We start from the raw sequence: 21,801 nt of genomic DNA, 5'->3' as shown, positions 1-21,801 counted from the left end.
GCTCTGGTGAGACAAAACCTGAGCCAAGAATGGCCCCTGTCCTTAAGAAGTTGATAAGAAATGCTTCAACAGGAAGTATGTGTCTTTCTCCGGACCACAACAGGAATCTCCTAACACTGCAGCAGACTTAAGAAACCACAAATGATTAATTGATGTATTCATTCGTTGATTCACCCAACATTTACAAAGCATTTACTGTGTTCCAGACTATATGCTAGGCAGTAAGTAAAGGTGGAATGAGACCTTTAGTTCACAGTTATTAAACAGATGGATGATTTCAGCACAGGAAGTCCTACGGACTTGTCCAAGGTATAGACGTGGAGCAGAAGAGGGAGTGATTGGATGATGTGCTGGCTGGGGGAGTGGGAGTAGTTCTATGTCCGGGAGCGTTTCTTGGAGGAGGTGACCACTGACAAAGGATTTGAAGGAAGAGTATTGGCCTGCCGGATGGAGTTGTGGGGCAGAGGCACCTGGGCTGAGGGATGCAAAGCCCTGGGGGCTGAGTCATGGATGGTCGGGGCTCAGAGGCACCACAGAGATGATCTCATCTACCCACTCCTGGTGCAGAGGGCAGCAGGGACTGCCCAGAACTACCCAGTCAATCAGCAGCAGAGTTCGGACCAGAGCCTGGCTTCCTCACTTCCCAGCCAAGGTTTTTTTCTTGCTGAGCAAACGCTAGACATCACACAAAACATCATCTTCCCACTTGAATCACAAGCAGGTATGCGTTCAGGTCATCTGAATTTAGCTCAAAGTTTGTAAATGGAGAGCAGAGCTGGAGGGGGCTGACATTTACTGGGGTCTCTGCAGTGCTTTCCACCGTGCCCAGTACAGAGTTGACGCTCAATAAACATCTGCAGCCTTCTCCATGGCTAGATGGCAGGTGACAGCCTCTCCCTCTTTTGGAGGTTGCACACATGACAGTTTTCAACTCACGATGACTTGAAGCTAGGGCTTATGAAAGCTCTGTGCACTGGAAGGCAAGAATTTCACAGGCAAAGCGTGAGCACCTGGGTTGCCCTCAGTTTGAAAAGGGGCAGGTCATCCTGGAAATGAGTGAACGTAGATTCACCTCCAACCACTCTGCCCTTTGAGTGGTGCAGAGAGCAGGGTCTTCTAAGTCACTCAGGGCTTTCAGTTTTAGGGGCTAAGAAGGAAGCAGAATTGCCAATAATATTATGCCTTCTCTGTGCTGGTTCTTAAAGAGCTTTCAGACATGGCTGGTGTAGTTTGTGTCTGTTCTTTTTTTTTTTTTTTTTTTTTTGTGGTACGCGGGCCTCCCACTGTTGTGGCCTCTCCCGTTGCAGAGTACAGGCTCCGGACGCGCAGGGTCAGCGGCCATGGCTTATGGGCCCAGCCGCTCCGCGGCATGTGGGATCCTCCCGGACCGGGGCACGAACCCGTGTCCCCTGCATTGGCAGGCGGACTCTCAACCACTGCGCCACCAGGGAAGCCCTGTGTCTGTTCTTGATAGGAGACAGATACTTGGAGTCTCATTATCCAGATTTAGAAAACTGAGGCTCAAAGAGGGGCGCAGCCCAGGGCAACCTATTGGAGCAAAGTTGGCCTTGAGTAAAGAGAAGTCACCACCACCTGAATTGCATTTCAAAGACTCAGTTTCACCACCAGACTGCTACTCCACCGTGTTGACAATATATAGAAACAAAGTAGTGCTCTCTGTCCTTCTGAAGTATATCAAATATGTATATAAGGCAAATATCTTTTTCTGGAAGATTTATTATTTATTTATTTATTGGCTGCGTTGTGTCTTAGTCGTGGCACGTGGGATCTTCATTGAGGCACGCGGGATCTTTCATTGCTGCATGTGGGTTTTTCTCTTCTCTAGTTGTGGCATGTGAGCTCCAGGGTGCGTGGGCTCTGTAGTTGTGACATGCAGGTTCCAGAGTGCATGGGCTCTGTAGTTTGCGGCACGCGGGCTCTCTAGTTGAGGCGTGGGAGCTCAGTAGTTGTGGCATGCGGGATCAGTTGCCCCACGGCATGTGGGATCTTAGTTCCCTGATCAGGGATCGGATCCACGTCCCCTGCATTGGAAGGCAGATTCTTTACCACTGGGCAACCAGGGGAGTCCCAAAGGTATATATCTTTATATTATAGTTTATATCGATACATAATTATATAACACATTATATAGTTACTAAAGTATGTATATTATATATAAAATATGTTATACATTTATATGTCATAATATAAATATACATTTACTTATATTTATATACATTATATATAATATTTGTAATATACATTTATAGTATGTATTATATAAATTATATATTTAAATATAAACTATAACACAAAGATCTACATCTTAATATATGTATATCTGCTGTATTTCAGAAAGACAGACAATACTGTGATAAGCACCCCCTCCCACTATATCTTAACATTTTCACCCCTTCGGGCTCTAAACCCTCAAGTACCCAGTACCACAGTGTGAGTGAGGAATTTGAGAGCAGTTTTTACATCTCACTAGCTTTCCAAATCCTAACACTGCTCCTGCCCACTCATAGAAGCTTCTGGTGGCTGCCGAGAGCCCTCCGGATGGGCCAGAGCCCTGGACATGGCCTTTTAGGCACCTCAAGGTCGGATCCTGCCCACTTCTCTCCACCAGCCACAGGGCATGTCCTCCAGGAAGCATCTTCCATCGATTCACCTATAGGTTTGGAGTCCCTGCTCTGTGCCCTCAAGCACCTGTGCCTATGCCCCTCCCAGCAGATCACCCCCACCACCGGAGCCCCCTTGTCTGTGACCCTCACTATGTTGCAGGAAAGAGAGTGAGGCTCAAAAGGATGGTCACGTCCCAGGTCTCAGCCGAGTCCCTGGGACAGCCACCAAGTGTGGGTCCTTGGCTTTGCGCAGGAAAGAATTCAAGAACGAGCCATAGTAAAGTGAAGGAAGGTTTATTTAGGGAGATAACACACTCCATAGACAGAATGTGGGCCATCTCAGAAGGCGAGAGTGGCACCAGGGTATGGGGTTGTCAGTGTTTATAGGGGTAGGTAATTTCATAGACTAATGAGTGGGGGGAGTATTCCAGCTATTTTGGGGAAGGGGTGGAGATTTCCAGAAATTGGGCCACCACCCACTTTTTGACCATCATGGTCGGCCTTGGGACTGTCATGGCGCCTGTGGGTGTGTCATTTAGCTTGCTGACGTGTTACAGTGAGCGTATACTGAGGCTCAGGGTCTAGTGGAAGTTGACTCGTCTGCCATCTTGGACCTGTTTGGTTCTTTTTTTTAAAATAAATCTATTTATTTATTCTTGGCTGCATTCAGTCTTCGTTGCTGCACACGGGCTTTCTTTCGTTGCGTCAAACAGGGGCTGCTCTTCGTTGCGGTGTGCAGGCTTCTCGTTGCGGTGGCTTCTCTTGTTGCAGGGCACGGGCTCTAGGCATGCAGGCTTCAGTAGTTGCAGCACACAGGCTCAGTAGTTGTGGCTCGGGGGCTCTAGAGCGCAGGCTCAGTAGTTGTGGCGCGTGGGCTTAGTTGCTCCGTGGCATATGGGATCTTCGCAGACCAGGGATCAAACCCATGTCCCCTGCATTGGCAGGCGGATTCTTAACCACTGTGCCACCAGGGGAACCCGACCTACTTGGTTCTAATCAGTTTGTTTTGTCCTCGGGCTATGTCATTCTTTCATTCTTTTAAAGGTTGTGCCCTGCCCCCTTCCTTCCTGTTTCAACTAGACGGTGAGTGCAGAACACACAGACTGGTCTGCCACGGTCACCTCTGACTCCTGGTGTCCAGCACAGAGCTGCAACGGGGGCATGCCAGGAGTTTGTTAGATGTTGGCCACGAGTTGGAAGCCAGAGCAGGGAGAATCTGTGTCCTGGGAGTGAGGGGGCCACCCTGACCATTAGAGCCGCAGAGGGAGACAGGACCGGCTGTGGCATTTTGCTGAGTTGGCTCATTTTGGAAAGTTGGAATCAATCTGGGTTTCCCACATAGTAACCATTCACTGCCCTCCCTCCTTTCTCATAGAAACATGATTTGTTCATCTTCTTCAGAGCCGCTATGGCTGCATAGGAGGGCCTTGGCCTTTGTTGGGGACTGGCTGAGGAATGGGCTGAGGGAAATTCTGGACCCTGAGGGCAAACTGCTGCAAGGGGGCCTCTGGAAGCCTTTACCTTGTTCTTCAAAAGGGGCACAAGAAAATGCACAATTCTGTAGGACAAATGTCCTGGTTTCTTCAATCAAAAAATGGAGAGGAAAAAAAGAGGAGGAAATTGTTTAGATTAGGGGTCAGCAAACCTTTTCTGGAAAGACCAAGTAATAAATATTTCAGTCTTTGTGGGCCATGCTGGCTCTGGAGAAACTACTCCACTCTCTTTGTAGTAAGAAATGAGCCAAAGAACATGTAAACAAGTGGATGTGGGTGGGAGTGTTTACAGGGCGGTCCTAGGTGTAGTTTGCCCACCCCTGGTTTAGATGAAAAGACTCTTCTGTGACACATCAGCCAAATGCAATGTGTGGACTTTGTTTGGACCCTGATTTGAACAAACCAAGTCTTAAAAACAAAAAAATTTGTGATAGTTGGGGCAATTTTAACAATGATGGGATATAAGATGATTTGAAGGAATTATGGTTAATTTTGTTAGGTGTGACAGAGACATTATGGTTTTTGTTGTTATCGATGTTGTTTTGTTTTTGTTTTTAAAGAAGAGAGAGTCTTTATCTATTAACTACTGATACTAAGTGGGAGATAACGCCTGAGATTTGCTTTCAAATAACCCAGGGTGTGGAGGCGAGGAAGTAAAGAAAACAAGATTGGCCATGGGCTGATAATGATTGAAGCTGGGTTATGGGTGAAAGTGGGGAGAGGCTGGTCTTCATATTATTCTGTCTTCTTTTGTGTATGTATGAAAATTTGCATAGTAAAATTTTTTAAAAGTGGGGACAAGAAAGAACTCCCTCTTCATTGCCTCTGGTGATCTTCGCATCTGGTGAACATATGTTGCCTGGCACTAATGCAGCCATCTTGTGACTCAGAAGGGGCAAGCCTGAGGATGAGACTAACCACCAAACATGGCAGAGTGGAAAGAGGAAGGAACTGGGGTGTCGGATGATTCTTTGGGTTGCCAAATTAACCAGGCCAGAATGGGCCTGCTTCAGTATTCCATATTACGTGGGGTATAAATTAAGCTATATTTAATTTTGTTGTTGTTACATGTAACTCAACTGATCTGGAGAAAGGAACAGAATGGAGGCCTGGCTCTTCTCTGCTACAGGGTGCCACCATGGCATCTGAGGGGACACCAGGATTGGAAGAAAGGCTTGTGAGAAATGGGTCCTTGCCAAATCTCTCCGAGTCCTTCTGTCATACCCAAGGGGCTCCAGGAAATGGAAGTGGTCTCTGCTTTCTGCCTACTGATGCCGAAAACTTGGCCTCTGTGCACTGGTGCCAAATCAAATCTCAGAGACAGAGTTTTGGGTTAAGTAGAAAAGAATAGCTTTATTGCTTTGACAGGCAAAGGGGGACACAGTGAGCTCATGCCCTCAAAATCTGTGTGTCCCAACCTGGGGGATTTGGTGCGGAGTTTTATAGCACTGGTTCAAAGGTGGGGTTGCTGCTAAGGATCAGGGTGTGTGCAGGGCTTGCATTCCTTTAATCTGGCCTCAGGTAGTCTCCTGATGAGCTTCTGTGGTTCTCGAGGTTATCAAACTGTGACCTCCTCTCTGGAATGAAGAATGCTTCATCAAGTACTATAGTTAACATCTTCCATTTGTTGGGGTTTTAGTTCTGCAGAAGAGCTCAAAGATATTGTTATGTGTATCCTTTGAGGTGGAACCAGGATCCTGCCCCAAGGCTGCACTATTGTTTCTTTCTTTTTTTCTTTAATAAATATATTTTTTAAAATTAATTAGTTAATTTTATTTTTTGGCTGCGTTGGGTCTTTGTTGCTGTGCGCGGGCTTTCTCTAGTTGCGGCGAGTGGGGGCTACTCTTCCTTGTGGTGTGTGGGCTTCTTATTGCGGTGGCTTCTCTTGTTGCAGAGCATGGGCTCTAGGTGTGTGGGCTTCAGTAGTTGTGGCATGTGGGCTCAGTAGTTGTGGCTCATGGGCTCTAGAGCGCAGGCTCGGTAGTTGTGGTGCACGGGCTTAGTTGCTCTGCAGCATGTGGGATCTTCCCAGCCTAGGGCTTAAACTCATGTCCCCTGCATTGGCAGGCAGATTCATAACCACCACGCCACCAGGGAAGCCCTGCACTATTGTTTCTTGATTGCTCCTTCCTTGTCTCTGCATCCCCTCACTTCCCTGATTAGCAACCCGTTGAACCTGCCCTTTGGAACTCAGGGAATGTAATGGAGGCTGAAGCTTATTCCCTACAAACAAGAAACAGGGGACACAGGGTCCTGCTTGGTTTCACTACCTCTCTTGAACCCCAAAGGGCCAATGTCAGGGGCTGCACTGGACTTTGGCTAGAGGCATGCTGATATTGTAATTGTAGACCGACAGTTTGGGGAGAGGAAATGGCAGAAGCAGAGTTCCTGAAGGACAGCTGGCCTTTCTGGCATCCTTCCTTCCAAGGACAGGGAGACCTCCTCTCCCTGAACCCTCAACACACAGTAACCACAACCACAGAAGGTCTACACACAGGGCACGACAGCATTGTTTCTAACTGATCTCATGGTTCAGCTGGTCTCGGGGGTATCAGCTGTTCTGTAATGCATGACAAATCACTGTGGTTAACTTAGTCCATCCGGGTCTCCTAGATACGGTCATTAGACATTTGCCAAAAAATGTGCAGAGGGAATGCTGGGGGGAAAGGGAGAAGGGTGATGTGGAGAAAGGCCGCAGCCACGGTCTACTGTTCCTCTGGCTGTCCTGGAGCTCTGCCAAGGACTCAGAGTTCACATAAACTCAAGCTCAGGTTTTGGAGGCGGGATGGGAGGTGAGGGGGGGCAGCCATCAAAAAGGAACAGGTCACAAATCCTCAGTGAGTTTGTTCTCAGTCCCACTTTTGCCCCTATTTTCAAGGCTCTGCTTACAATAGTGATTCTTAAATAGGAGCATGCATCAGAATGCCCTGGAGGACTTGTTAAAATACAGTTTACTGGGCCCCTCCTCTGAGTTCCTGATTAAGCAGGTCTGGGGAGGGGCCTGAGAATATGCATTGATGACAGACACTGAAGTGATGCCGATATTCTGTTGCTCCGGGAAACCCTGATTTGAGAACCACTGGCCTAGAACTTCTTGGCAGGACAGTGGCTCTCAGGTATCAGGAAGAAGAGATCCAAACTTTTCTTCGTCTTCACTTTGGGCTGAGGTGGGAACCAATGATGAACGTCCAGAGAGGCCTGGTCCTGGGTGGGAGGAGCCTAGAGTGGTGATGCTCTAAGATCGCCTGACCGGGAACCAGGAGTCTTGGGGTATTATTTTGCTCCTGAGTGATCTCACTGTGTGGCCTTGAAAAGGTCACCTCTGCTCTCTGGGCCTCAGTTTAGCCCTTTATAAAATGAGCAGATGGCACTTTTCTGTATGTTATAGTTTTCACAACAAAAAGGTTTTTTGAAAATAAAAAGGAAGACAAAATGGACTAGGTGACCTCCAAGGGGATGAGGGTGGAGGAATCTCATGCAGGCACCTTGGTGTACAGAAGCTGGTGGGCTGGAATCCAACTTGGGAGTGAATATGACTGATATTAAGTAGCTGCAAGTACTGCCTGGGGCAGTCGCCTAACCTTGCAGAGCCTGGAAGGGGGATGAGGATACTCATGCCTAGGGCTGTTGTGGGAACTGATGCAAATATGCAAAGTGCCTGGTCAGTAAGTGGCTGCTGTGATGATTGCTTTGTTATTTTCAATATCTCTTCAAGAGTTGGGGGGGAGGGCCTCCCTGGTGGCGCAAGTGGTTAAGAGTCCGCCTGCCGATGCAGGGGATACGGGTTCGTGCCCCGGTCTGGGAGGATCCCATATGCCGCGGAGCGGCTGGGCCTGTGAGCCATGGCCGCTGGGCCTGCGCATCCGGAGCCTGTGCTCCGCAACGGGAGAGGCCACAACAGTGAGAGGCCCACATACCGCAAAAAGAAAAAAAAAAAAAAAAAAAGAGTTGGGGGGGACACAAAGGCGACTCTTCTCCCCCATCTCTGCCTGACTGTGGAGCCTGTTGACCTTCTTGTTGATGATGGAATCAGAACTTGCAGGTATATGTCTCAGGTTTTCCCCTGGAACGATTATTCTGGGAAATGCTTAACTCCCCAACTTTTCTTTCTTCCTTTCTTCCTTTCTTTCTTCCTCCCTCCCTCCCTTCCTTCCTTCTTTCTTTTTTAAAAATTTTTATTAGAGGGCTTCCCTGGTGGCGCGGTGGTTGAGAGTCCGCCTGCCGATGCAGGAGACGCGGGTTCGTGCCCTGGTCTGGGAGGATCCCACGTGCCGTGGAGCGGCTGGGCCCGTGAGCCATGGCCGCTGACCCTGCGCGTCCGGAGCCTGTGCTCCGCAACGGGAGAGGCCACGACGGTGAGAGGCCCGTGTACCGCAAAAAAACAAAACAACAACAACAAGTTTTATTAGAATATAGTTGATTTACAATGTTTTGTTAGTTTCTGCTGTACAGCAAAGTGAATAGTTAGGCATATACATATATCCACTCTTTTCTGGTCATTACAGAGTATTCAGAAGAGTTCCCTGTGCTATACAGTAGGTCCTTATTAGTTATCTATCCTTATCTATCTATATATAGTAGTGTGTATGTGTCAATCCCAGTCTCCCAATTTATCCCTCCTCTCCACCCTTTCCCCCTTGGTAACCATAAGTTTGTTTTCTACATCTGTGACTCTATGTCTGTTTTGTAAATAAGTTCATTTGTATCATTTTTTTAGATTCCACATAAGCAATATCATATGATATTTGTCTTTCTCTGTCTGACTTACTTCACTCAGTATGACAATGTCTAGGTCCATCCATTTTGCTGCAGATGACATTATTTCGTTCTTATTTATGGCTGAGTAGTATTCCATTGTATATTTGTACCACATCTTTATCCATTCATCTGTCAATGGGCACTTAGGTTGCTTCCATGTCCTGGCTATTGTAAATAGTGCTGCAGTGAACATTGGGGTGCATGTATCTTTTTGAATTATGGTTTTCTTTGGATATATGCCCAGGATTGGGATTGCAGGATCATATGGTAGTTCTATTTTTAGTTTTTTAAGGAAGTTCCATACTGTTTTCCATAATGATTGTACCCAAATTTTCTTTTCTTTTTTTTAACAGCTTTATTGAGATGTAATTCATATACCATAAAATTCATTCTTCCAAAGTGTACAATTAGGTGTTTTTAGTATAGTCACAGAATTATGCAGTCATCACTACTATCTGAATTTAGATCGAAGCCCCACAGCCATTAGCACTCACTCCCTATTCCTTTCCTCCCCAAGCCATGGCAGCCAGTAAACTAATTAGTATCTCTATAGATTTACCTATGCTAGGCAGTTTTTATAAATGGTTAACTCCCCAAATTTTCCGTGAACTTTTCCTTCTCCAGCTTCCATTCATTTGATTATTAGTTTAACTAATATTTATTGAGGGCCCACTAGGTGCCAAACACAGGACAGGCACTGGGGATACAATTTGGAAAAAAAATCCAGACAAGGTCCCTGCTCCCTGTGGAACTTATGGTCTTGGGGGGGGGGAAGCAGATGTTAATCTGTGAATCACACAAAATCAGGTGAAACTCAACAGTGAGAAGTACTGTGAAGGAGATGGACAGCGATGGTGTCCCTGGTTGGGAGGGCTGGACAGGCTTCAGGTAGTGACGACTAGAATGCTGTCCAAAGGGTGAGCAGGGATTGACTGGGTGAAGAGGCAGGATAGAGCATTCAGGGCAGAGTGGACAGCCTGTGCAAAGGCCCTGAGGCAAGATGAGCATGGTGCATACAAGAAGCTAGCCTGGAGGGCTGTGAGTGGGGGGACACGGAGGCAGGAAGGACAGCAGGACCACTCTGTGCAGAGCCTCATAGGCTGTGTTAGGGACTCTGGTCTTTATCCCAAGAGTAACAGAGCCTTTGGAGGTTTTAGAGCAAAGGCAGATACATGATCTAAGGTGTGATTCAAAAATGTCCTCGGATGTAGTTGGAGAAGAGGTGTCAGGGGCCAGAGCTGGAGGGAGGATCTGTTAGGACAAACTTGCCATTGAAGGGATGCTGACCTGGTGGGGCAGGGGACGCATTTGAGATGGAAGTAGCTGTATTTGGGGGTCCTTTGGAGTTGAGTACATAGGGCTTGGAGGTGAGTTGGTGACTAGGATGGCCTGGCTGTCTGGCTTCCTAACTGGGTGGATTGTATGGCTGTCACTGAGCTAGGGGGGAATTCCCTTTCTCCTCGCCTGAGTACGTCAGAGCCCAGAGGGTCACTGGTCACACCAGGAGATACAAGAAAGGGACACTCTGTGTGTGTTTCAGGGTAACATGTAAAGCACAGCAGCTGGCACTCAACAAATGACAGCCACCTGCTGGGCCCCCAAGCTGTGACAAACCTATGCCACTACTATGTCGTCTCCCCCATCCAAATCCTGCCCAGGGACTTCCTGGCTTCTTGCTGCAGAGACCTGTCTCAGGCTGAGACTCTTACTTCCTTAGGGGCGTCTGTGACTCCCCCTGAGGTGGGGAGATTTTGCTGTCTCAACCTCAAACCCCCTCTTCCTCCTCTTGGAAGGTGGAGCAGGGGAGGGAAAGAGCTGGTGCTTGGGAGAGAGGCTGTGCTCCTGCAGGTGGGAGAGCAGGTACCTGGGTTCTGAAGCCAGGGGTTTAGTCTCACTCTAAACTAGCTGTGTGACCAGAGGCGAGCCCCCTCCCTCTCTAGACAGAACCTGTAAAGTGGGGTTGGGGCACTGGCTTGGAGACTGTCTCAGGGCACCTCCAGCTCCAGTCTCTGGGCTTTTGTCTGTGCTCAAAGGAGAATGCGCCAGTGGTCGAGGCTGCCTTCCTCCTCAGGGGGCGCTCACGGGTGACCCTCCTCCCGCATCTGGTGCGCACTTCTCCGTCCCTGTCTCTCCTGGTTGTCAGGCTTTCTCACGCACCTGTCATGTCTTCCAGGTGGTTGCCGACTGTGTGCAGTGCAAGCTGTTTGCATCTCCCCATCTCCTGCCAGGGCTTTGGATGGGAGGAGTGTTGGACAAGTGTTGGAGGGCTGTGAGCAAGAGAAACATCCAAGCCATTTTCCCCTTGCAGAATCTCAGGTGAGAGACTGGGAACCCAGAACCTCCTGTCCTCGGAGGCTTCCAGCAGATGCCAGGAGATTTCTTTGCTTTGGCTCCGATCATCTCCAGAAACAGGGCCGGCCATGCAGCCATTTCCTCCACCTTCTGGCCCAGGCTCTGAGCTCTGCTCTCATGTCCCCTCTTCCTAACAAAGGCTTCCTCAGTAGAAAAGAGCTTGGACATACAATATTTGCCAACAAAAGCAACCATTGTAGCCCCAGGGAAGGGGGTTGGGGTAGAGAGCCAGGGAAAGGTTTTGCTCTCTGCTTGCCGAGACTGGCTCCAGGGAAGGCCTCAGCCCACAGTTCATGAGTCAGGCTGCTGGGGTCCCAGCTGCAGTCTCTCCCTCTTGACTTACCAAGTCTAAGGCAGGAAGTATGGGGTGGAGTCTAGGGAGAGCACTGCAAGTTCCTCTGGGATGGCCCTGCAGAGGGAGAAAATTAGCAATCACATGCCATGACTTTTCCCTTCTGTCGCCACAGGGCCCCCACTCTGCAGCTGGGAAAACTGAGCCCCTGAGAAGGGAGGCAGGCCATTTAATCCTGAGCTCATCTGGTGGGTTTGCGGAGGGCCAGAAAGGAGACAGTTCACTGCCTCTCCTGCAAGTTCCCACTGACACGTGGACCCCTCACACTCTTGCTTCATCAGCCCTCACACACAAAACCACAGTCTGGCCCTTGACTTCATGGATCTTAAAGAACCAGAAAGAGGAGAAAGAGAACTCTGTTCTTCCCAAACTTAATATAGATCTGTTTGGTGGTGCCATTTCAAATAATTGGATGCTCTGATGTTGCTTGGAATAGAACACACTCTGCATTTCCACAGGACTTTAAAGTTTACGTCTGTGACTCCTGTGATCCTCACCATTTCCCCTTTGATGGATGAGGTACTGCAGCCCAAAGAGGGAAATGACTTGCCCTTGGTCACTTGGTCTGTACTGGCAGTCTAGCCTACAACAGTCTCCTGACCCCTACCCTTGTCTCTCTCCCCTGCTCAGCACTGGATTCTGGGTCCTGATGGCAGCTCTGCTGCAGATGAGCTGTGTGACCTGGGACACATCATCTCAGCTCTCTGAACCTCCTTCATAAATGTACTGGCCCTCCAAAACCCTGATGTCATTTCATTCATTCCACAAGTGCTGCTTTTCAGGAGGCCCTGAGTCAGGTCCTGGAGCCATGAGGATGAAGATTCCAGCTGTCTGCCCACAAAGTGGGACCATATTCAGAGCCCAGGGAGGGTGTGGACTGGGAAACTTCACATAGAGAGAAGAGGGCAGGAACCCAAGTTCTTTTTCAGGGGACCCAGGGATTCCCAAGAGAAGTCTGGTCAGAGAATTTGCATCCACAAGTTGGCCACCCTTTAAGAAAGCCCTACAACAAAATGTCTGAACTCAAAAGAAAGATTAGGGGTCTTTATACACTTCACAGAAAGGTTCTTTACTCTGCAGTTCTTAAAAACAAAACAAACCAAAAAACCCAAAACTCCTTTCTCCAATTCCCACCTCTGGATTTACAGTGCATTCGAAAATTGTTAGGAACACATTCATAGAGTAAAGCAGGAAAGGAAAGCAGGAGTTGGGCTGTTTGCCTGATTACTGAACGGGTCTCAGCAGCATTGCAAAACCAGCAGCCACTCTTATCTCTTAGACTCAGTTTTTCCCACCTTAGGCTGTGTGGTGGGTACATTGGTGCTAGGTGTGGAAGCAGAGAATGGTTATCATTTATTGAACCTTACTATGTGCTATAATTAACACCCATTTCACAGACGAGGAAACTGAGGCTCAGAGCTAGGATTTCAATCAGGTCTGGCTGACTGTAAAGCCAGGGCTCTCGGCTCACCTTGCTCAGCCCTGCTCTTGACTAAGACACAGATCAGTCACTGCACTTGGGGGCCCAGGGAGCTGTGGTCTGCAAAATGGGTAGATTCAAGGGGCAGAAGATTACTGGGGGCATCAAGACCATTAGGAGAGAAAGGAGACACTCTCTTGGGGCGGGGGGTGGGGGTGGGGGTGGGGGTGGTGCTCACCATCTCCCCCTCCAAAGGCAGTGGGACATCCCATTGGCCCAGGAGCTCTGGAAACTGGGCCCTGCAGTCAAGTAAAGGGGGGTGGGGCGGAGGAGCCTAGGAAAGTAAGGGCCATCACTCCCGGGGAGCCCATGAGCCTGAGGGGACACTCGCCCACGGCGCCCGAAGCCCCAGCTCGGGCTCCGCGTGGCACTTCCGATCCGCGCCCTGCGCCCCGCCCACGGGCGCTCTGCGCCCCAAGCTCCGACCCGCGCCCGGCCCCGCCCCGCCAGTGTGCCCACCCCCGGCCCGCCCCGCGGTCCACTTGCCCGGCTCCCGCAGCGTCCCGGAGCGTCAAGGCGCTGGCGGACTGGCCCGCCAGCAGTTGGCAGTGGGGGGGCGCTGGCGCGTCGGCCGCTCCGCTCTCCCGCCGGCAACCTCGGGCTCCCGGAGCCAGCGGTCCAGACGGCGGCGCCGCGCGGGGGGCCGGGATCGGGCGGCTGTAGGCTGCGAGGCGGGAGGCGGCGGAGGAAGCGGAGGCCGGCGGGAGCCCCGAGCGCGCCCCAGTCTCGCTCGCAGCCCGGAGCTCGGGGCTCGGCGCCCTCCCGGCCCGCCTGCCCGCGCGGCCACATGGCTCCTCTCCGCGCGCGGCTGTCCTGCCTGCTGCTCTTGCACTGTGCGCTCTGCGCCAACGCGGGCAGCAGGACCCCAGGTGCGTGCGGGTAGGGCGCGCAGGGGCGCGCGGGGTCCGGGGTGCACGCGGGTCAGGGTGGCCCGAGGGCGCCCGAGGAGCCCGGCAGTTTTCGAGCGGGTGGGAGGCTGTGCACACGCTGGGTCTGAGCTCTCTTTTCTTACCCCAGTGCCACCGACGCTGTCCGGGGATTTCTCTCCCTTTCTGGCACAAGACTAGGGAGAGACCTCAGGAGAGCACTTGAGCATAGGAGCCTTTTCTTAGGGGCTGTGCATCTGTCTCTTGGTCTGTGTGTTTCTCTCTCACTCTCTGTCTCTCGCTCCTGTGTGTCTTTCTCTCAGTGTCTTCTCTGTCTCCAGCTTGTATGCATGTGTGCACATATGTGTGTACGTATGTGCAAGTGTCTGTCACACACACAGAATCAGGCTGGCAGGTGGTTGCCCCACACCCCAGTGAACACTGGGCACTCACACTCTTGCACAGAAACACACATACATCCCTCTCCCCCAGCATTCTCACACTCTGTGCTGTGCAGACAGCCTCTCACACGCAGATCAGACACACTCCACCCTCACTTTGCAGTGTGCGGTGCCCTCCCGGTGGCTCTGAGCATGGGGAGGGGGCTCTGGTCATTTCCAGGCAGGGTGCCTGCTTGTCTCTGAGCTCTGTTCACGTACCCAACAGGATCCCCCTAGCTGAAGTCTTGGGGGTGTTCTGCTGCAAAGGGTAAAACCAGAGGAAAGTTCATCATCTCCCTCCCCGCCCTCCAATAACTGCCTTGGGCAGGAGGGATTTTCAGGGCACATCATTTTCTAGGTTTTATCAGTGCCGTGAAGGGGGCTGGGGACACGAGATAGAGCTGTGTGGAAATGAAAATTCCTCCCTAACTCCTATCCATGAATCACTAGGCCTAGAAGCCAGGGAGCTGTCATTCCTGCCCTGCCTGGCTGGGCTTAGCGAGAGCTGTGTGAGGACGGGCTGCTGGCATGCAGCCTGGAGCATGGGGCCATGACCTCACACTTAATTCAGTCCGAGTGGGCAGGTCACCCCTGCGTCTACTTTTATTTTTGAAGATCTATATTTACCCAGCTTGGGGCTGGGCCATGTAGAAATCTCGGCAGCCACTGTGCTGCTTAAAAAAGTTTTCTTTCTAAACTTGGAAAAATGTGGAACCTGTATTCCCTCCCTTCCCTCTCCAGCTCCTCTTTTCTCCTTGACACGTGCCCAGGAGGCCCTGAGTTTCTAGGTGTGTTTGTTTTGCCAGCTGTGTTCCGGGAGCTTGGCGACGAGGGCCCTACCCTGGGGTGGGCTGGTGACTTCAGGGCACTGGGGAGTTTGGGCACATCCAGCCATCCCTCTTTGCCCTGGGGGCTTTCGGGGAATTTCCTCTGTAGTGCCCAAGGTTGGAAGGTTTGTTGCTAGAGTGACAGGACTCTGTCTGGCATCATTTGTTTCCCTCTGCCAGCTGTAACAAGGGCCTGGGGGCTATGGGGAGCAACGTGTGTCTAGCAGTTTACAAACTTGAACACCGATCATCCAAGTGCAGAGATCCAAGGGCTCTGGAAGCACTGGATGAGAAATAGATGAACTTGGGCTAAGGGGTTCCTCCAAGGTGACGGTCAAGGTTGCAGAGCCCTTCCTGCCCCCATGGGATTTCCAGCTTCCCCTGCTTAGCTCTGCCCAGACGGCACTGAAGTAACTCTTTCTTTATTTCCAACAGAGTTGCGCTTCTCAAGAAAGCTCAGTGACTATGGTGTGACAGTGCCCTGCAGCACAGATTCTCAGGGACGCTTCCTCTCCCACGTGGTATCTGGGCCACCAGCAGCCTCCTCAGGGAGTACAGAGGTGGACAGACCACCCACACCACTGTCACACTCCGGTCACCTGCGGGTGGCTCGAAGCCCACTGCGCCCCAAAGGAGCGACCTTGCAGCCTGGCAGGGGGGGGCGCTCCTCCCTCTACTTCAACGTCACTGTTTCTGGGGAGGAACTGCACTTACACCTGCGGCCCAACCGGCGGCTGGTGGTGCCCGGAGCCTCAGTGGAGTGGCAGGAGGATTTTCGGGAGCTGTTCCGTCAGCCCTTGCAGAGGGAGTGTGTCTACACCGGGGGTGTCACGGGCATGCCAGGGGCAGCTGTCGCCATCAGCAACTGCGACGGATTGGTAAGGGACAAGGCTTTCATCAAGCAGCACCCCCCCATCCTCCCCCTTTCCTCCCCGTCCCCCTCACCGAGCCAGACCGACATGGTTTTCTCCTTGGCTCCCATGTGTTTGGGATTCCTGTGGGCACAGCCTGCAGTCTGGGCCAAGTCAGGGGCTGCGCCACTTTCCAGAGAGAGCCCCGTGTGCCCCTTTGGCCACCATACTGTGCCAACTGTAAAGTGGCCGAGATAGGATGGTACCTTATTCTGTTCATCCCCTCACCATCTACTGACACACCGGGACCACAGCTCACCTGTCAGGGGTCTGAGTGCAGACACATGCGGGCATGAGGAGGGCAGGCTCTGCTGGGGTTGAGCCCTGGCTGTGCCGCTCACTGGCCGTGTCACTTTGGATAAGTTACTTGCCCTCCTGTGGTCCTTTCCCTTACCCATGAAGTGGGATTTATTCATTCTGCACATATTTACTGTGCACGCTCCACGTGCCAGTCGGGCGCTGGGAATGCGGCAGTGCCTGAGACAGACACAGTCCCCTGCCCTCCTGGAGCTGATGTGCTGGTGATGAAAATATGACCTACCTCACCAGGCAGCACGGCCAGTGGTTGGCACCTGCTTGGCACATGGTCAAGGCTGTCGGTTATTATTTTTACTGCTGTGTCCTTCCTGGCGGGGGGAGGGGCAGCCTGATCCCAAAGTCAGCCTGCTCTTCTGTGGCTCTCTGATCTGAGTTCCCTTTCTCAGGACCTGCTCCCTCCTCCCAGGCACAGGGAACCCCCTGCTAGTTGGTTCCATGTTGCAAACCAGAAAGCCACAGGTGGCTTCTCTTTTTTTTTTTTTTTTTTTTTTTTTTTTGCGGTACGCGGGCCTCTCACTGTTGTGCCCTCTCCTGTTGCGGAGCACAGGCTCCGGATGCGCAGGCTCAGCAGCCATGGCTCATGGACCCAGCCGCTCCGCGGCATGTGGGATCCTCCCAGACTGGGGCACGAGCCCGCATCTTCTGCATCGGCAGGCGGACTCTCAACCACTGCGCCACCAGGGAAGCCCGGATTCTCTCCTTCTTGTGCTCAACTCAGGCTGGATCCCATTCCCCTTGCTGCCCTGTCTGCTGTGTATCAGGCCCTCGTGAGCCTGTGTGGCAGCTCCAGGGCCTTGATGGGCACTGTTTTCATGGCCTCTGCTTTGCCAGGCACAAGCTGATATGTCCAGGAAAGGACCTGCTTGCCCATCTGCCTTTGAGCTTTCAGAGAGGGATGAGTCAGATGGGGGGATGGTAAGGGGAGGGGTCTTTCCTTACTGGCAGGGCTGGGAACACTTCTTACCATCTTCCCATCCTTACGAGGTATCTTCCTGCTGAATGTCATGGCTGCCTTTGTCTAGACCAGGGTTTCTCAATCTTTTTTTCGTTATCATCCCCCTGAGGAGCCTTTTAGACATTTTTTCCCTAATTGCTCCCCAATGAAACCTTAATACCACAGCTATACTGAATATCTGTTTTTAAACTCTATGTATATCTGTGCTTTATATATGAAAAGAGTAAATTTTTTGCCTCCCAAAGAACAAATTTTTGCCCCATTGGAGGCACCAGAGCCCCCATTGAGAGGCATGGTCTAGGCAGTGGTTGGTTTTCAGAGTTGAGTGTGCACCACAATCACCTGGAACGCGAGCATTCTGTGGAGCGGACTTTGAGGAACACAGATTGTACGGATAGCTGGAGAAGGCTGAGACCTTGTCCTGGTGCCAGGGTGAGCCTTGGCCACCATCCCGCCCTGGCTCAGCAGTCCTGGGACTCTCCTCAGCCTGTGGCTAGTGCTATGCTGTGGCCACAAGTTTCGGTTGAAAATCCAAAGTGACGTGAGGAATCACCTAGAGATCCAGTGTCTGTGCAGATGGAGAGATAGAAAGCACCAGTGCACATCAGTGGCTTGGGCTGAATGACATGGTGACCTGAAGTCATCAGCCAAATGGGCTGTAAGCTGTTCAGTGACAGAGCTGTTCTCCCATTTCCTCGACTACCTCCATAAATGTCCACGGGGGCCTAAACAAAGGCATGAGTGGATGATCATCGCCATTAATATGTAACTGCCCACACACTTTGCACCCTGGAAATCTTCTTATCATTGAACCAGCTCAGCAGACGTTGACAGGTGGTCACTGGATGCTCAGCTGATGTTGCTGACTTTTGGTGGCCTCTGAGTAAACGTTCTCATTGGCTATGTGACCTGGGCAAGTCACTTCCCCTCTCTGGGCTTTACTCTTCTCATTTGTCCAAAGAGGGGCTGCACTCACTCCTCCCTGGCAGACAGAAATCGATTCTATGTGACATTTGCAGAAGCTGGGTCAGGTCTCCAAGGCTCCATGGATGAGCTTCTGGAAGCCTGTTCTGCGGTGGAACTGAGGCTCCGGGAGTGGCTTGCCTGGTCCCTGCGTTTGGTGAGAGGCAGAACTGGACCTCCTGGGCTGGGCCCCTGCTTGTGCCCTGGGCTCCAGAGTCCAGTCCCTAAGGCCAGTTCTCAGGGGTCTCCCTGACCTGGTCCCTGACAAGGACCACAGCCCAGCACAGAGGCTCCCTGTCCAGGGCAGGGATTTCCTCACCTCCAGCCCACTCCATGAGAGCAAGGGCTGTTCACTGTCACCCAGCTGAGCCACCTTTGGATTCAAAGGTCACAGTGCAGCCCTTCTGATGATAAGATTTAACTCTGCATCTTTATGTGGACTCTGGGTTTTAATCCCAGCTTCTTCCACATCTCAAATGCTGAAGTCATTCAGTCCAAAAAAATACGTACTGAGCACTGGCCATGGGCGAGGTCTACAGGGAGATGTAAGAAAGTGAATGTGACATGAATAATAACAGCAACAGTCACGAGCCATAGCCATAGCCCAGGCACAACACACATACTATCATGTGCATTCATTAACTTCATCCATCATGTAAGTGGGGAAACTGAGTCATGGGGAGGAGGTGTGAAGATAATATCAATACATATAGCTTCTATTGGCACAGGACTTTTTAGTTTATAGAGCGTTTCAGTTGTATGAGGTGCGTACACAGATATTGTTGTAACCCTGCTTTGCAGAGAGTCAGGTCTCTGTCCTCAAGGAACTTGGGTGCTAAGCAGGGGGTACCCCACAAATAGTTTCAACAGTAACTTTTTGGTTTTCCGTAGCACAGCAGGGATGGCTACTCGGTAAATGGGAGTGATGATTATCTTTGTCTTAGAGAAGATAATATTTGAACTGGGTCTTGAAGGATGAATAGAAGTTTGTTGGGGCCAGAGGGTGGGTAGGGCGTTCTGGGCAGAGGAAAGAACTTGCCAGTGAGGGAGCACCATGCTGGACGGGGCCGGGGAGGTGATCCTAGAAGACACTGGGCAGGTGGGCCTTGGTCTGACCTTGAAGGAAGGGCAGGATAGGAGAGGGGGCCCAGGGCAGGGAAGCAGCAGCCTGTTATCTGAGAAGAGTCTGGGCTGGGAGTTGGGAGCCATGACTGTGTGACCCTGGGCAAGCTGTCCTCCTTCTCTGAGCCTCCCTTGCCTCCTGGGTGTATCATGGAGCCTGTAATGGGTGAGCTCAGAGCACCTTCTAGCTCTGGCATTGGTACTTTGTGACACAGGGCAGGCCTTGCTGGAGGAGCTTGAAGCCAGGCCACTGTAAACCTGTAGTTGACTGCCCCTTCCTGGCGGGTCCTGGGTCTGCTCCTGCCAGGCCTGGGCGGGGCTGCAGGTGCAGAGAGGAAAGACACCAATCCTGAGCTTGGCCCTCATGGCTTAGCAGACCTTCCAGTTGGAAGACGGTCTGAACAAACCCTCCTCTGTGTGGACAGACTGCAGCCGTTTGGACTTTAGCTGCTCTGGTGAGAAGTGCTGTGTCTAAACTGATGGCTCAATCCTCCTTTCCAGCTGGAACCTGCAGTGGGAGCAGTGACCATTATCTCTTCCTCTTCTCCTGCCATCCCACAGAGTCAGTCACCACGGGCACCGGGACAGACACTGGGCGGGTTCTGTGCACGGCTGTTAATTCATGCCTGACACTGAGGAATGGGCACTTTATCTCACTTCCCACCTGCTCTGCTGGAAGGCCTGGTGTGTCATAGTTGGGGAGGGGGTCGGGGGGGGGACCAGGAATGAGGAAGCCAGGACCCCTGCCCTAGATGAGTCTGGAGGATAATGGGAAACCAGACGTAAAAGCAGACGGATTACAATCCTGTGTGAGGAAGCAGCGGGACAAGCCGTTTGTTTTGGTTCGGGGATCCGGGAGGGCTCCTGGAGGAGGTGGCATTGGCTCCAAGTTGTTCAGACATTATAAACATGAAAGAAAGTGCCGGGCCCGTGGCCAGCAGAGAGAACTGCTGACCCAGAGCTGGCTTGTGGGTGTTTCGGGGAAGGAGATAGGCGATGTGGGGAGGCCCAGTCCTACCTGCAGAGTGTTTCCTCTGGGGTTGGGGGGAGCTGTCAGACACTGGGGTCCCAGATTGGGAATGCGCCCAGGCAGCAGTGGCAGCCTGCTGGTCTACTCTGCAGAGCCTCCCTTGGGGATCCCGGCCAGTCAACGTGGCAGTCCCCCCAATGCTCCTGTGACCCGAAACCTCAGGACCTGTGGGCAGGGAAGGCCTGGGTCATCTCAGGTCCCCTGGCTGGGGCCAGATGCAGAACAGACTCTCTGCTAGCAGTTGTGGTTCTGAAGTCCTGAGAGGCACATGGAGGCCTGGGTGGGGGGCCACTACTTTGTGGGTCCTGGAGGGGTTGTGGGGTGCAGGAATGAGATCAGCAGAGTGGGACCCCTGCATACCATCGGGAGCCCAGGCTGCCAGCCTCCTGAAGGCCACTTGCCCCGCTTCTACCTCTGTCTCCCGGGCTCCTGGGCCTCGCTGCCCCTGCACTGGGGTCACGGGAGCTGGGAGGCGTCACATCCCCCCCTCTTTGCCCTCAGTGCCTCTGTGAGTCAGGGGCCTGGCGTGGAAGCAGCCGCACGTGTAAGATTTGTCACCATCTGGTTCTGTTTTCCACCCTCTGCAGAACGTGCATTTTTAACGGGTTACAGAGTAGACCCCTGGCAGGCAGTATGGGGAGAGGGCAGGGGAGGCTGTGTCCCAGCTCTGCTTCCTATCCTCTGCCCAATGGTGTGCAAGGCCCAGCAGCTCTCTGAGCCTCAGTCCTTTTGTCTTTAAAATGGAATTAAGATGCCAGGTGGAGGGCGTGTGTGTTGAGACTGACAGTTTGAATGGCCCGGGGTTTCTCTGTGGGGTGATGGAACGTCCTAAAGTTGATTGCGGTGGTGTTTGCACAGCTCTATGCAGAGACAAAAAACCATTACATTCTGCACTTTATTTTTTTTTAATTTAAAAAAGAAATTTTTTTTACTGGAGTAGACTTGATTTACAGTGTGTTTCAGGTGTACAGCAAAGTGAATCAGTTATACATACACATATACAAACATTCTGCACTTTTAATGGGTGAAATGTACGGTACATGAATTATGTTTCAGTAAAGCAGTTACCGGTAGGGCCTGGCCCATAGAAAGCCCCGTGACAGGCATTTTTAGTCATAATTAGGAAACAGTCTAGGGTGGCAGAAATTGTGGAGTCTCTCTACTCTAGTACAGACTAGCTGTGTGACCTTGAATAAGTTTCTAAATCTCTCTGTGCTTGGGATTCCTCATCTGTAAGGAGGAGAGAACAATCATCTATAGGGCTGTTCAGAGGATTAAATAAGAAAATGTAAAAAAGTGAAGGGTCTGGT

At 51.5% G+C, this 21,801-nt stretch overlaps 2 protein-coding genes across 2 annotated transcripts in view; both read left to right on the top strand.

Moving 5' to 3' along the window:
* PALD1 (phosphatase domain containing paladin 1) overlaps positions 1 to 15,691 on the top strand; it is a 167,082-nt gene extending 151,391 nt beyond the window's left edge. The window contains exons 20-21 of the transcript XR_009533781.1: positions 11,049 to 11,191; positions 15,628 to 15,691. The gene's annotated coding sequence lies outside the window, so the exon portion shown is untranslated. The remainder of the gene's footprint in view (positions 1 to 11,048; positions 11,192 to 15,627) is intronic.
* Positions 13,847 to 21,801, top strand: part of ADAMTS14 (ADAM metallopeptidase with thrombospondin type 1 motif 14) — a 92,435-nt gene continuing 84,480 nt past the window's right edge. The window contains exons 1-2 of the mRNA XM_060097439.1: positions 13,847 to 13,928; positions 15,628 to 16,070. Of these exons, the coding sequence (XP_059953422.1) occupies positions 13,847 to 13,928; positions 15,628 to 16,070 (525 nt within the window). The remainder of the gene's footprint in view (positions 13,929 to 15,627; positions 16,071 to 21,801) is intronic.

Source organism: Mesoplodon densirostris, chromosome 1 (genome assembly GCF_025265405.1).
Source record: "Mesoplodon densirostris isolate mMesDen1 chromosome 1, mMesDen1 primary haplotype, whole genome shotgun sequence".
Classification (NCBI taxonomy): Eukaryota; Metazoa; Chordata; class Mammalia; order Artiodactyla; family Ziphiidae; genus Mesoplodon; species Mesoplodon densirostris.
The sequence above is the reverse complement of the archived record's forward strand: the minus strand, read 5'-3'. Positions and strand labels throughout refer to the sequence as shown.